The sequence below is a fragment of the Macrotis lagotis genome, chromosome 8 (assembly GCF_037893015.1).
Source record: "Macrotis lagotis isolate mMagLag1 chromosome 8, bilby.v1.9.chrom.fasta, whole genome shotgun sequence".
Taxonomy (NCBI): Eukaryota; Metazoa; Chordata; class Mammalia; order Peramelemorphia; family Peramelidae; genus Macrotis; species Macrotis lagotis.
In genome coordinates this window covers 28188164-28201022 of record NC_133665.1, presented here as the reverse complement: position 1 = coordinate 28201022, position 12859 = coordinate 28188164, and the positions used below count along the sequence as shown (strand labels likewise).

At 35.6% G+C, this 12859-nt stretch overlaps 1 protein-coding gene across 4 annotated transcripts in view; it reads left to right on the top strand.

Moving 5' to 3' along the window:
- Window positions 1–12859, top strand: part of NAA35 (N-alpha-acetyltransferase 35, NatC auxiliary subunit) — a 73690-nt gene that overhangs the window by 36175 nt on the left and 24656 nt on the right. For all 4 annotated transcript variants that reach the window (XM_074196608.1, XM_074196609.1, XM_074196606.1 and 1 more), the window contains exons 10-11: window positions 28–111; window positions 3493–3607. In XM_074196608.1, the coding sequence (XP_074052709.1) occupies window positions 28–111; window positions 3493–3607 (199 nt within the window). The remainder of the gene's footprint in view (window positions 1–27; window positions 112–3492; window positions 3608–12859) is intronic.

Genomic DNA, 12859 nt, shown 5'->3' with positions numbered 1-12859 from the left:
AACTATTAGGCATTTCTTTTGTTTTAGCATCAACAATGTTTAGCTGTTTTTAGTAGAGTAAAATTTACTCGAGTGTTACTGACTGTTCTCATCGCTTTTACTAAAAAAGAGGTAAGAACACTTTCTTTCATTTTGTCATTTGTTTCTGATGTAATATCTTCATGTACTAGAAATATTATAACTTAAAATATAAGCTAAACTGTGTTCCTTGATCAGTTAATGATAATAACAAGACCCAGCTGAAATAGCCATGACCAAAAAGTGAACCTTGGGTGGCTTTTTTCCTTCCCACTTGCTTGGTGTGGCATTAGCCATTGGCTCCATGAGAAAAAATTTTTTAAAATAATCAATTTATCTATATTGTAGGAATGGAAGAACCAACCCTTTCCCATCCACCAAACTGTTCTAGTCTTGGCTCTCCAAATCTTTTCATGAAGTCATATACCTTATCCAGTTTTCTTATACTGTTGTCCACCCTAATTTAGAGATATCACAACTTCAATCTGCTAATTTCCTACAGATTAATGTGTTAAAAATTTATGGAGGTATATCTGGGAAACCCAGGAGCATTTTATATTAGATTTTGTAAATAATTAGATCCTAAAGGAACAGCTAGGTGGTGACATGGATCGAGTACTGGCCCTAGAGTCAGGAGGCCCTGAGTTCAAATCTGTCATCAGATACTTTATAATTACCTAGCTATGTGACCTTGGGCAAGTCACTTAAGCCACTGCCTTGCAAAAACCAAAAATAAAATGAAATAATTATATGCTCAAGATGAAAATAAACATTTGGTTCCTTATTTAGCTGGAGTTGGATAGTTCTATATTAAATCATTAGTTTATAAAAACCAAAGATGTTACCAAAGCTTTTGGTAACTGAATGACTGAATCGATGTACAACTCCACCAGCACAGTACTAATTATCCTGTTTTTCTACACTTTGTTCCAATCTTGTGCCAGTTTGATGAATTTGAAGTAAAATCTCAGAATCGTTTTAATTTATGTTATCTTAGGAATAGTAATTTTTGTTGAGGGTATCATACTTATTTGTATTTCTTCTGAAAACTTGTTTATACCCTTTGATTCCTTAACATTTGGGAAATGGTTCTTAGTCTTATATGTTTGTGCATATTCACTCTGTATTTTGGTCAAACTTTTATTAGCAATGCTTGATACAAAGTTTTTTCTTAGAATCAATAGCTAGTTGTATTCTAGTTGTATTCATTTTGAAAATTTTTCAGTTCTATGTGGTTGAAATTGACTGTTTTGTCTTTTGCCATCACTACCTCTGTGCTTTGCCATCACTACCTCTTCTCATTTTTTTTGTACTTAAAGATTTTATTTTGAGTTTTACAATTTTTTCCCTCAATCTTACTTCCCTCCCCCCACCCCCCACAGAATTTGTCAGTCTTTACATTGTTTCCATGGTATACATTGATCCAAATTTAATGTGATGAGAGAGAAATCATATCCTTAAGGAAGAAACATAAAGTATAAGAGATAACAAGATCAGACAATAAGATAACAGTTTTTTTTTTTCTAAATAAAAGATCATAATCCTTGGTCTTTGTTCAAACGCCACAGTTCTTTCTCTGGATACAGATAATATTCTCCATTGCAGATAGCTCCAGATTGTCCCTGATTGTTGCACTGATGGAATGAGTGAATCCATCAAGGTTGATTATTGACCTCATGTTGCTGTTAAAGGTGTACAGTGTTTTTCTGGTTCTGCTCATCTCACTTAGCATCAGTTCATTCAAATCCCTCCAGGCTTCCCTAAATTCCCATCCCTCCTGGTTTCTAATTAATAATAGTGTTCCATGACATACATATACCACAGTTTGCTAATCCATTCCCCAATTGAAGGACATTTACTTGATTTCCAATTCTTTGCCACCACAAACAGGGCTGCTGTGAATATTTTTGTTCAAGTGATGTTTTTACCCTTTTTCATAATCTCTTCAGGGTATAGACCTAGTAGTGGTATTGCTGGATCAAAGGGTATGCACATTTTTGTTGCCCTTTGGGCGTAGTTCTAAATTGCTCTCCAGAAAGGTTGGATGAGTTCACAGCTCCACCAACAATGTTATTAGTGTCCCAAATTTCCCACAACCCTTCTAACAGTGATCATTATCCTTTCTGGTCATATTGGCTTGGCCAATCTGCTCTTCTCAATTTTTAAATTATATGATGATAAATTTTAGATTTAAGTATTCATTTGCAATTTGTTGTGGCATATGGTATAGATATTGATCTGCCTTCTTTTCTTCCAAATTACTTTCCCGTTTTCTTCTAAATTCTTGTTGAATAGAGGAGTCAATCTGTATTCATTTTTGTCAGGGTCTTGCTTATGTTTCTTTCCACTGACCTTTTTATTGTTTTGAATTGAATTTTGATGATTTTTGCTTTTTAAAATAATTTGAGGTCATCTAATACTGTGCATCCTTCATTTATATTTTAAAATTTATTTCCTGTGAAATTTTTGACCTTTTTATTCCTCCAAATGAAAAAATTAGTTTTGTATAATACTAAATATGTAGAATAACAGCATTATTTTTATTATATTTATGCAGTTCAGTTTTGTACATTATCTGTATCTTCCTTTATTTCTGTAAATAGTTATTTTAAGGATATAGTTATATAAGTTCTATGTCTCATTTAGGTTATGTCCCACATATTTTATACATTTATTTTTAATTGAATGGAGTTTTTCTTTATTTCTTTTGCTTTTATTTTCCAGTATGTCAACAAGCATTTATTAAGTCTATTTGCTGCTATATTCTGTGCTATTCATGTAAATGTTGATACTTTGTGTCTTTATTTTGGGTGCTTTAGTCAAGCTAATAATCATCTTAACTAGTTTTCTCATTGATTTTATAGTATTTTTTAGTACATCATTATATGCTAATTCTCTTTAATTTACTTCTTGTCCTATTGTGTTAATATTTCTAGTACTAATCAAGTAATAGAGAAAAAAGAAAGCCTCCTTTTCCCCCTTGAACTCAGTAACACTTCCAGTGTTATTTTAATGCCTATAATGTTAGGTCTAGTACAGGCAAGTGGTGCAGTGAAGAGTTGTCTGTACCTGGGATTCAAGACAACTTGAGTTCAAATCAGGCCTCTCAGATACTTACCAGCTCTGTAACCCTGAGCAAGTCATACTGCCTCTTGTTGACCTTAGTTTTCTTTATTGTAAATTGGGATTGTGAGCATCAAATGAAATATTTCTTAAATTCCTGGAACATAGAAGACACTTGTTAAATGCTTGTTTCCCTCATTCTTGACTTTAGATAAATACTTCTAATCATATTAAACGACCTGTCCACCATGCCAAAACATTTCATTGTTTTTACATGAATAATTGGTATATTTTTGAAGGCTTTTTCTGTATCTGTTGACATAACTATGTGATCTTGTTACATACATGATTAATTATGCTAATAATTTCCTAATATTAAAACATTTTTTTCATTGCTGATTAATTTTTCAGACAAGTGCTGTTTCAGAAGCTCAGAAACTGATGATTCAAGCAGCAGATCTTCTATCTGCTATTCACAATTCATTACATCATGGAATCCAGGCACAGAATGATACTACAAAAGGAGGTAATCATCCTTTTTCTTCCCATTCTTTTTCAGGAACATAATGCCAGACAGTACTCATTTTACAAACAAACTTTGGAACACAGCGCATGTGTAAGTTCCTTGGATCTTGTGATGCTTTTTTTTTTGTAGAAACAAAGAAAAGGCCCTTAGGTGCCAAGTAAACTAGTAAAAACTTATTCTAATTATCATATAACTGAAGAATAGTAATGGCTCATACAGTGTTTTAAGACTTAATAATGTCCCTTCCTCAGAACAACCCTGAGATAGCCTGTGGATATATTTCCTTCATTGATGAGGAAACTGATGCAGAGAGCCTTAAGTGGCTTGCCCCTAATCACAGAGTTGGTGAGTGTCAGCAGGAATTTGAACTGGGACTCCTGACTCTGAGTGTTCTTTCCACTATACAAAAAAAATCTTACTTCAAAACACTATAAAAATATTTCTGTAGGGAAATGAATTCTGAGTTCCAGGAAGAGATGCCACAGACACATCTTTATTCCTGCAACCCTGACAATGGGAGTCCCCAGGCACTGGCTATGACTTATATAACCTAAGGCAAGAGCCTTGGTAGGCATTGAGGCTTGGGGGAACTAGGAAATTGTTAGAAAACATATTAATTCTCCTTTGAAGCAAGAGAAGTAGTGATTGAGGGCTTTGAATGGCAATAAATAATTTATTAACTTTATGGAATTGTCATGCCTTTGTCTTGTGCTAAGGCTAACTCTGCTGCCAACTATTGTTGGACAGTTGAAATTGGCGAGAGGAAGCTAGGATATGGGGTTGAGGAACAAAATTACTAGATTAAATTCATTGTCACCACAGATCCCACTATTTAGATTGAGACCCCAGAATTGGTACAGCATGAGAAGCTGAATGTATCAAATATTGATGGTTGTAGTAATGAAGAGTAAGGGTGCATGATGCTATGCCCTAACCAGAAAGCCTAGTTAGTAAGGGAGGAGGTGCATTTTGTACAATTTGGAAAAATATTTAGTATATGAATAGTATCATGGTTCTAAATGTAACAAGATTATTTTAAAGCTAGAATGTCACTGTATTGTACTCCTCAGATCTAGATTATTTGTTTGCATGTGCACATTTGATTGTCAACATACTGCACTGAGTAGAACTCCTTGAGATGCTTAAAAACATTAATGAAAGATCCTCATTGGGCCTTATGAAATGGATGATTTTAAAGTATAAAATATAATCTGACTTTGTTGTATATAATTTTATACTTTAGGTTATTTTAACCTATATTGGCGATTGTGTATTTAATCAGAGTATTTCACAGTATCCAAATGTGGTTATTGACCTTTTCACGTGATTATTTTATAATTTATTAAGGAGAAATTTCTGGCTGAAATCAAATAGGCAAGAACTGGCATGGTAATAAAGCCTTGGCAATCTCTTAACTCTTTTTCAAAATTCCTTTTAACTCATTTAGTTGAATGTATATGATAATTTTTTTAATTTAATTAGAGACCTAATTTTACAAATCATCTACAATGAATGTGGAGAAAATCTATTTCATAAGAGGATATTACTTAAAATTTGATCTTAAGGAATCAATTTCAAAGTTCTTGATTCTGACATCTGATTCTTTTTAATATTGTGACTTTCTGCTTAGTTATAAAGAGAATATTTTATTGCAGTTTGGTTTTTTAATCTAAGAAGCCGAAGCCTGTGTTATTTTCTACTAGAAATAAAGAACAACCTTCCAACTAGATGCTTATGAAAAAATACTTATGTCATTAATTTCTGAAAATCTCCTACTAGAATATGAAACTTCATCAGGCACTGTGCTATGAATACAAAGAAAGGCAAAAACATCACCTCTGCCCATAGGGAGCTCGCAGTCTAATGGGAGAGACCCTGTGCAAATAGTTATGTATATACGAGATATAAATAGTGTAAATGGAAGGCATAGATATTAGTAGGAAGGCACTAGGTGGGGCAGGAACTGGGAAAGGTTTCCTTCCTGCAGAAGCTGGGATTTAAGCTAAAGGATTCTGAAGGAATGTAAAGAAGCTGGGAGGCAGAGCATTTTAGACTTGGGGGACAGTCAGGGAAATGGCAGAGAAAAGGAGAAGTCAGGAAATAGAAAGTCATCCTGTGCAAGAAATAGTATATAGGCCAGTTTAGCTGGATCTTTGTGTCCATGGAGGGGAATAAGTATAAGAAGACTGGAAAGGTAGAGCAGAGCTGGGTTGTCATAATAAAAGCCTACCACATGCCATAATAAAAGGGAAAAAAACAACCCCTGTTTTCAGCTTATGTAGTCTAATGGGGAGAGAATGTGCAAACAGATAGGCAGAGGATAAACTGGAGAAAGCCACCCAAAATAAGGAACTAGAATTAAGCAAGATCAGAAAAACCTTCCTGTAAAAGGTGGGGTTTTTAGGTTGGACTTGAAGGAAGCTAGGATAGTCAGGAGATAAATGAAGAGAGATAATTCCAAGCATAGGTTACAGTCAGTGAAAATGCTCTAAGTTGGAAGATGAGATTTCTTTTGAACATAACAGGAAAAAGGCTAGTGTCACTGGATTGCAGAATTATGTGGAAGAGTGTAAGATTAGAAGACCAGAAGGCTGGGAGGGGTAGAAAAGGGAGGGAGGACGATTGTTAAGGGTTTTAGTACCAAATAGGATTTTACTGTTCATTCAGGAGGTGATATGAAATTTATTGAATAGAGGACTTTAAGTGTCAAACAGCATTTTATCTTCGATCATGCTAGATATTATTGCATAGGATTATGACATCAGAAATTGCTTTGGCAGATGTATGGAGGACATATTGGAGAGGGGGGAGAGAGATATGTTAAGGAAAACATTTGTGAAGCTACTGTGAGATGATGAGGGCCTGAACTGTCTGATAACTGTTTGAGGGGAGGGGAGGACAAATGTGAAGTTTTGTAGAGGCAAAAAAAAGACAAGATTTTGCAATTGAGTGAAGTGAGAGGAGAATGAAGTCTAGGATGAAGCTGAAGTTACAAACCTGGAAAACTGGAGGATAGAGCAAACCCTTAACATGTATAGGAAAATTCACAATATGGGTAATTTAGGCAGAAGGTAGGGGAATTGTTTTGGATGTGCTTATAGGACATCTGGGGAGATGTCCAATTAAGCCATTGAAATTTTAGAACTGGAGCTCAGGTTGGATATATAGAACCAGGAATCATCTACAAAAAGATAATTAAAGCCATAACATCTAAGGAAGTCTCCCAAGTAAGAAAGTGAAGAGAACAGGAAAAAAAAAAGATCCAGGACAGAACCTTGGAGTATGCTTACAGTGTTGGGATATGATCTAACAATAGAGACTAAGTAGGAACTGTCAGACATGTACAAGAAGAGAACTACATCATGAATGATTTGCAGAATCTTGCTAGGAATAGCAAGGTATTCCTTGCAAAAGAAAAAGCCAAAATACCAGTGGATGGAATTTTTTTCTCTAGGTATTAGAAGGTTTCAAAGAAAAATGTAGACATCTGATACTTTCAGTCACAAAATGTGAAAGATGTAGTTTGAAAAGCTGCTTGACACATTTGAAGACAGTAATTCCTTGAGCACTCTGACGAGGATGATGTTAATTTTAATGGTATGTAAAAAAGAAAACCAAAGGTCCTAAGAATACTCATGGGTGTGAGGAATCAGACTTGTAATGTAGTGATGACAATAACTTTAGTGATTTGAATGAAGAAGAGCTTTCCTTGATGTTCATATGGATAAAGAATTGGAGGACATTGATGAAGCTGGAGGTATATTCATAGATGTGCTGGTTAAAGAAAATGAAAGTATTTCAGAACTAATGGATGAAGTCAGCACCAAAATCAGCATTTAAAAAAAAATGGAAATGGGAAAAAAACTAATGATGTTGCCTTTACTGGACAACTTTAAGGACCAGGACAGAAAAAGAAGCAATCCGTTAGTGATTACAGTTTATTTCTTTCTAGTGGATGAAAGCATTGGATACAAGTTTGATAATGTTGGGATGAATACTGTGACTAATGAAACTGATGCAAGTATCAAACACCTTAAGTGGGAGACAGAATAAAATGACTGGCTTAATAACAGGTGTCAGTGAGGAAGAAAAAATTTCAGAGAGTTCCTAAAAGCACTAAAAAAAGTCAAAGAAAAAATTATTATTTTTTTCTTTTAAAAATTTTTTTATTTATTTTGAATTATACAATTCCCCCCCCCATCTCGCTTCCCCCACACACACAGAAGGCAGTCTCTTAGTATTTACATTGTTTCTGTGGTATACATTGATCTAAGTTGAATGTGATGAGAGAGAAATCATATCCTTAAGGAAAATTAAAATAAAATATGAGATAACAAAATTACATAATAAGATAACTTTTTTTAAATTAAAGTTAATAGTCTTTGGTCTTTCTTCCAAATCCACAATTCTTTCTTTGGATACAGATGGTATTCTCCATTGCAGACAGCCCCAAATTGTCCCTGATTGTTGCACTGATGGAATGAGCAAGTCCATCAAGGATGATCATTGCCCCCATGTTGCTGTTAGGGTGTACAGTGTTTTTCTGGTTCTACTCATCTCACTCAGCATCAGTTCATGAAAAAATTATTTTTTTAAAAGCAGCAATTATTTATAACTTTGAAATTCAACTTCTAGTTTTTATTTTAACCATTTTTAGTTCAGTTTTATTTGGCTGCTTCCAGGCTATTGATTTGTAATAAATAGCAAATAACACCTTCAAAACATTTTTCATTTCACAGGTGAGAAAACACAGGGGACCAGAATGATTGAAAGACTTGGTTAAGGTCATATTCTTAGTGACAGAGTTAGAGCTAAAAAACTGTTATACTCTTCAATCATTAATCTTTTTTTTTTTAAGATTTTAGTTATTTTGGGGCAGCTAGGTGGAGCAGTGGATAGAGCACCAGCCCTGGAGTCAGGAGTACCTGAGTTCAAAACCGACCTCAGACACTTAACAGTTGTGTAGCTTTAGCCACTTAACCCCATTTGCCTTGCAAAATCCTAAAAAAAAAGATTTTATTTATTTTGAGTTTTACAATTTTTCCCCTAATCTTACTTCCCTCCCCTCACCCCCCACAGAAGGCAATTTGCCAGTCTTTACATTGTTTCCATGGTATATAATGATCCAAATTGAATGTGATGAGAGAGAAATCATATCCTTAAGGAAGGAACATAAAAGTATAAGGTAGCAAGATCAGACAATAAGATAACAGGTTTTTTTCCCTAAACTAAAGGTAATTGTCCTTGGTCTTTGTTCAAACTCCATAGTTCTTTCTCTGGATGAAGATGGTATTCTCTATTACAGACAGCCTCAAATTGTCCCTGATTGTTGCACTGATGGAATGAGCAAGTCCATCAAAGTTGATCATCACCCCGATGTTGCTGTTAGGAGGGTGTACATTGTTTTTCTGGTTCTGCTCATTTCACTCAGCATCAGTTCATGCAAATCCCTCCAGGCTTCCATGAATTCCCATCCCTCCTAGTTTCTAATAGAACAGTAGTGTTCCATGACATACATATACCACAGTTTGCTAAGCCATTCCCCAACTGAAGGATATTTACTTGTTAAATCATAAATCTTTCTTTTTTTTTTTTTTGGCAAGGCAAATGTGCTTAAGTAGCTTGCCCAAGGCCATACAGCTAGGTAATTATTAAGTGTCTGAGACCAGATTTGAACCCAGGTACTCCTCACTCCAGGGTCGGTGCTTTATCCACTACACCACCTAGCCGCCCCAAATCATAAATCTTAATACACCATGCTTCTGTTCCATTGGAGAAGCAATCTTGTGGAAAGTTTTATTAGAGTCAGGTACTTAGTTCTTGACAGCAGTGTCCCTTGCCCTTATTTTTATTTAACTCCTTGCACTTTAACTAGTTACTGGTAATTTCACTTTTGAATTATTTGTAACTTTATTTATTTAATGCCTATTATAAATATGTAGTGTCTCTTCAAGGTAATTTAATGAGGAGGAAAACTGTAGAAGACTTTACCTGTATCAAAGGTGCTTATAATTTAAATGCAATGGAGAACAAAAAGTTGGGTAGGGGTAAATTTTCAGGGTAAACCTGGATTGAAAGGTTAACAGTTGAACCACAGAAAGATATAAGAATAGTCTCTCTCACTTCGAGCTGCCTGTTTTAAATACTGCGCATTAATTTGTAGGTCACTGTATAATTAAAAACCCTTCACAGTTTCTTGTTAATCAGGGACAGGATATACACTCTTAACTGACTCAAAGACCTTATAACCTTCTGGATAGAAGTTTTTTTTTCCTTTACCCCCCTTTTTTTTTTTTTTTTAACATTTTCATGTGTCTCCTGAACCTCCTGTTTGATATCCAAATTTTCTATTTAGCTCTGGTCTTTTCATCAGGAATTCTTGGAATTCTTCCATTTCATTAAATGTCCATCTTTTCCCCTGAAAAAGAAGACTCGGGGTGGCTAGGTGGCGCAATGGATAGAGCACTGCCTTGGAGTCAGGAGCACCTGAGTTCAAATCCAGCCTCAGATACTTAATAATTACCTAGCTGTGTGGCCTTGGGCAAGCCACTTAACCCCATTGCCTTGCAAAAACTTTAAAAAAAAAAGATGATTCAGCTTTTCGGGATAGTGTATTCTTGGCTGCATTCCAAGCTCCCTGGCTCTTCAGAATATCTCATTTCAGGCCCTTCAATCCCTTAATGTTGATGCAGCCAGGTCCTGCATAATCCTTACTGTGGCTCCTTGGTATTTAAATTGTTTCCTTCTGGCTGCTTGCAGGATTTCCTCTTTTATCTGATAGTTCTGGAATTTGGCCACAACATTCCTTGGTGTTTTCATTTTAGGATCTCTTTCTGGAGGGGATTGATGTACTCTTTCAATAACAATTTTCCCTCTAGTTCCATGATATCAGGGTAGTTTTCCATCACTAAATCCTGTAATATTAAGTCCAGACTTTTTTCTCTTCAATGTTGTCAGGAATTCCAATAATTCTCAGGTTGCCCCTTCTCGATCTGTTCTCAAGGTCAGTGGTTTTGCTGATGAGGTATTTTACATTTTCTTCTATTTTTTCTATTTTTTGATTTTGTTTAACAGGCTCTTGCTGTCTCATAGAGTCATTAGGGTCTGCAGACTCCATTCTTTTTTTAGGGAGAAATTTTCTTCATTTACCTTTTTCAACTCCTTTTCCACTTGGTCAGTTCTACTTTTGAAAGAGCTTTCCATTTGACCAATTGAGGTTTTGAGAGAATTATTTTCTTTTTGTATTTTCCCAGTTTGAGGATCTGAGAGAATTATTCTCATTTTGTATTTGTCCATTTGTATTTTCCACTGTTTTGTTTTCTTGTTGCAAGGTGTTAATCTTCTCTTGGGTTTCTTTTTTCAAATTTTCCAATTGATTTTTAAACTCCTTATTTCTTCAAGGAAGTGTTTCTGTGCTGGAGACCAGATCATATTCTCCTCAGAAGTTCTAGGTTTCTCTGAATTAGGGTCTTTTTCCTTCCAAGAATTTTTCAATGGATCCACCTTTCTGCTGACCTTTCTTCATTTTGCTAAGACCTTGACTTGGGGAGGGGCTGGTTCACAGGTTTGGTGTTGGGATCCCTAGAGACTTTACTCACTGAGTGCAGTTTCTCTGGCTGGCTAGCAGGAGGTGCTGGTTGCTTTCTCTGGAGTGTCTGTGACCTTGATTGAGGCCCTCTTCCTTAGCCTGAAGGGAGCCAGTGAAGCTGTTAAATTCTTTTGCCTTCAATCAGTGGTGGGCTCTACCCTGGGGTGAAGTCATTCCTCTCCCTATTGTCAGCTGGGCTGGTTCTTCTGCTCACACATCTGTGCCTGGGGCTGAAATTGTGTTTGTTCTGGGAAGAGGCCTCAGCTGCAATGGAGGCATGGACTCAGAGATCCTTAGACCCGAGGAGCCCAGGGATGGTGGACACAGATCTTCTGCACCGGAACTCTCCCCCCCAGCCCTGTCAGCAAGCTCCAGAGGGTTAACACCAACACCAATGCCTCTGTTCCCTATTAGACCCAAGCACCCCTCCCTCCCAGCCCTGATGCTGATCAAGCAGGTCCTCAGGCACCCGGGGCTCCAATCCAGCCCCTAATCAGGCTGATCCACATCTGATTCACCCTCTGCACCCAGAATCACCCACGGATGTGGAAGATAAATCCTGAGGTAGATGTTCTTTCTCCTGGCTTTTTTTCTTTCTGGGTTTTGTGGGTCGGATTTCTGTTAAGAGGTTTGTTTCATAGCATAGATGGGGAAAGATCAGGAGACTTAAGAACTGTGCCTGTCTTCTCTCTGCCATCTTGCCTGGAAGTCCCTTATAAACCTTCTGAATACAACTTAATTAAACTTTCTTAAATTAAAACCTTCAAGTATTGTACTGCTTCATATTCTTTTTGGAACCAAGCAAGATATAATTTCTTCCTTATCTCTTTGTTAGACTCTAGTTTTCATTTCCTTTTCCAGTTTGGTGGTAATCTTGTGCGTTCGCTGAAGAACCTCATTAAACCCCTTGTTAGGATATTTTCAACAGATATTTAGACTTTGAATTTCTTGGTAGAATTTTTAATTAAGATTCAGAAACATTTGCATGAAAAAGTGACCAAAATGATTTAGTTTTAAGTAGGAAATCGATTAAGACTTAAAGAAACTTAAAAGGGTAATTAAACTTTTTTTTCCAAGAAATGTTAAAACAGTAAAAATTTTTATCCTTTTCCTAGTTGTCTATTGCTGGTTATATATATGGAATTGTTTTTGAGTACTAATGGAGACTTTTTTTTTTCCAACTGACCTAGGGTGAAATCAGATTTGTTTGAGTAGCATATAATTTATTTCTAATAGGGTAAAGTAGGACAGAGGATTTTATACTTTAAGAAATTAGTTTCAAATAAGGATACTAAATTGAATTGTGATGATATTTAAACATGAAAAAGTATTATGCAAACCATGTTCATAATATCCATTTCCCATTAATGTTTACTTGCTATGGCATTTCAATTTTCTTTGAGTTGCTGTTTATTACTTAATGTATTCCTTACATTTCAAAGCTGAAAAGTTGATATTAAGATGAAAAAGTAATTATGACTAATCATTTTAGATGTACATTTGATAATACTTTGAAAATGAAGATGTTTATCCCAAAGATGCAATTCAGTTCAGCTAGCAATTTAAAAGTGCTATTTTATATATGAGGAAGCTAGGTAGTACAATGGAGAGAGTACTGGACCTGGAGTTAGAAGGATACTTACTAATTATGTAACCCTGGGCAC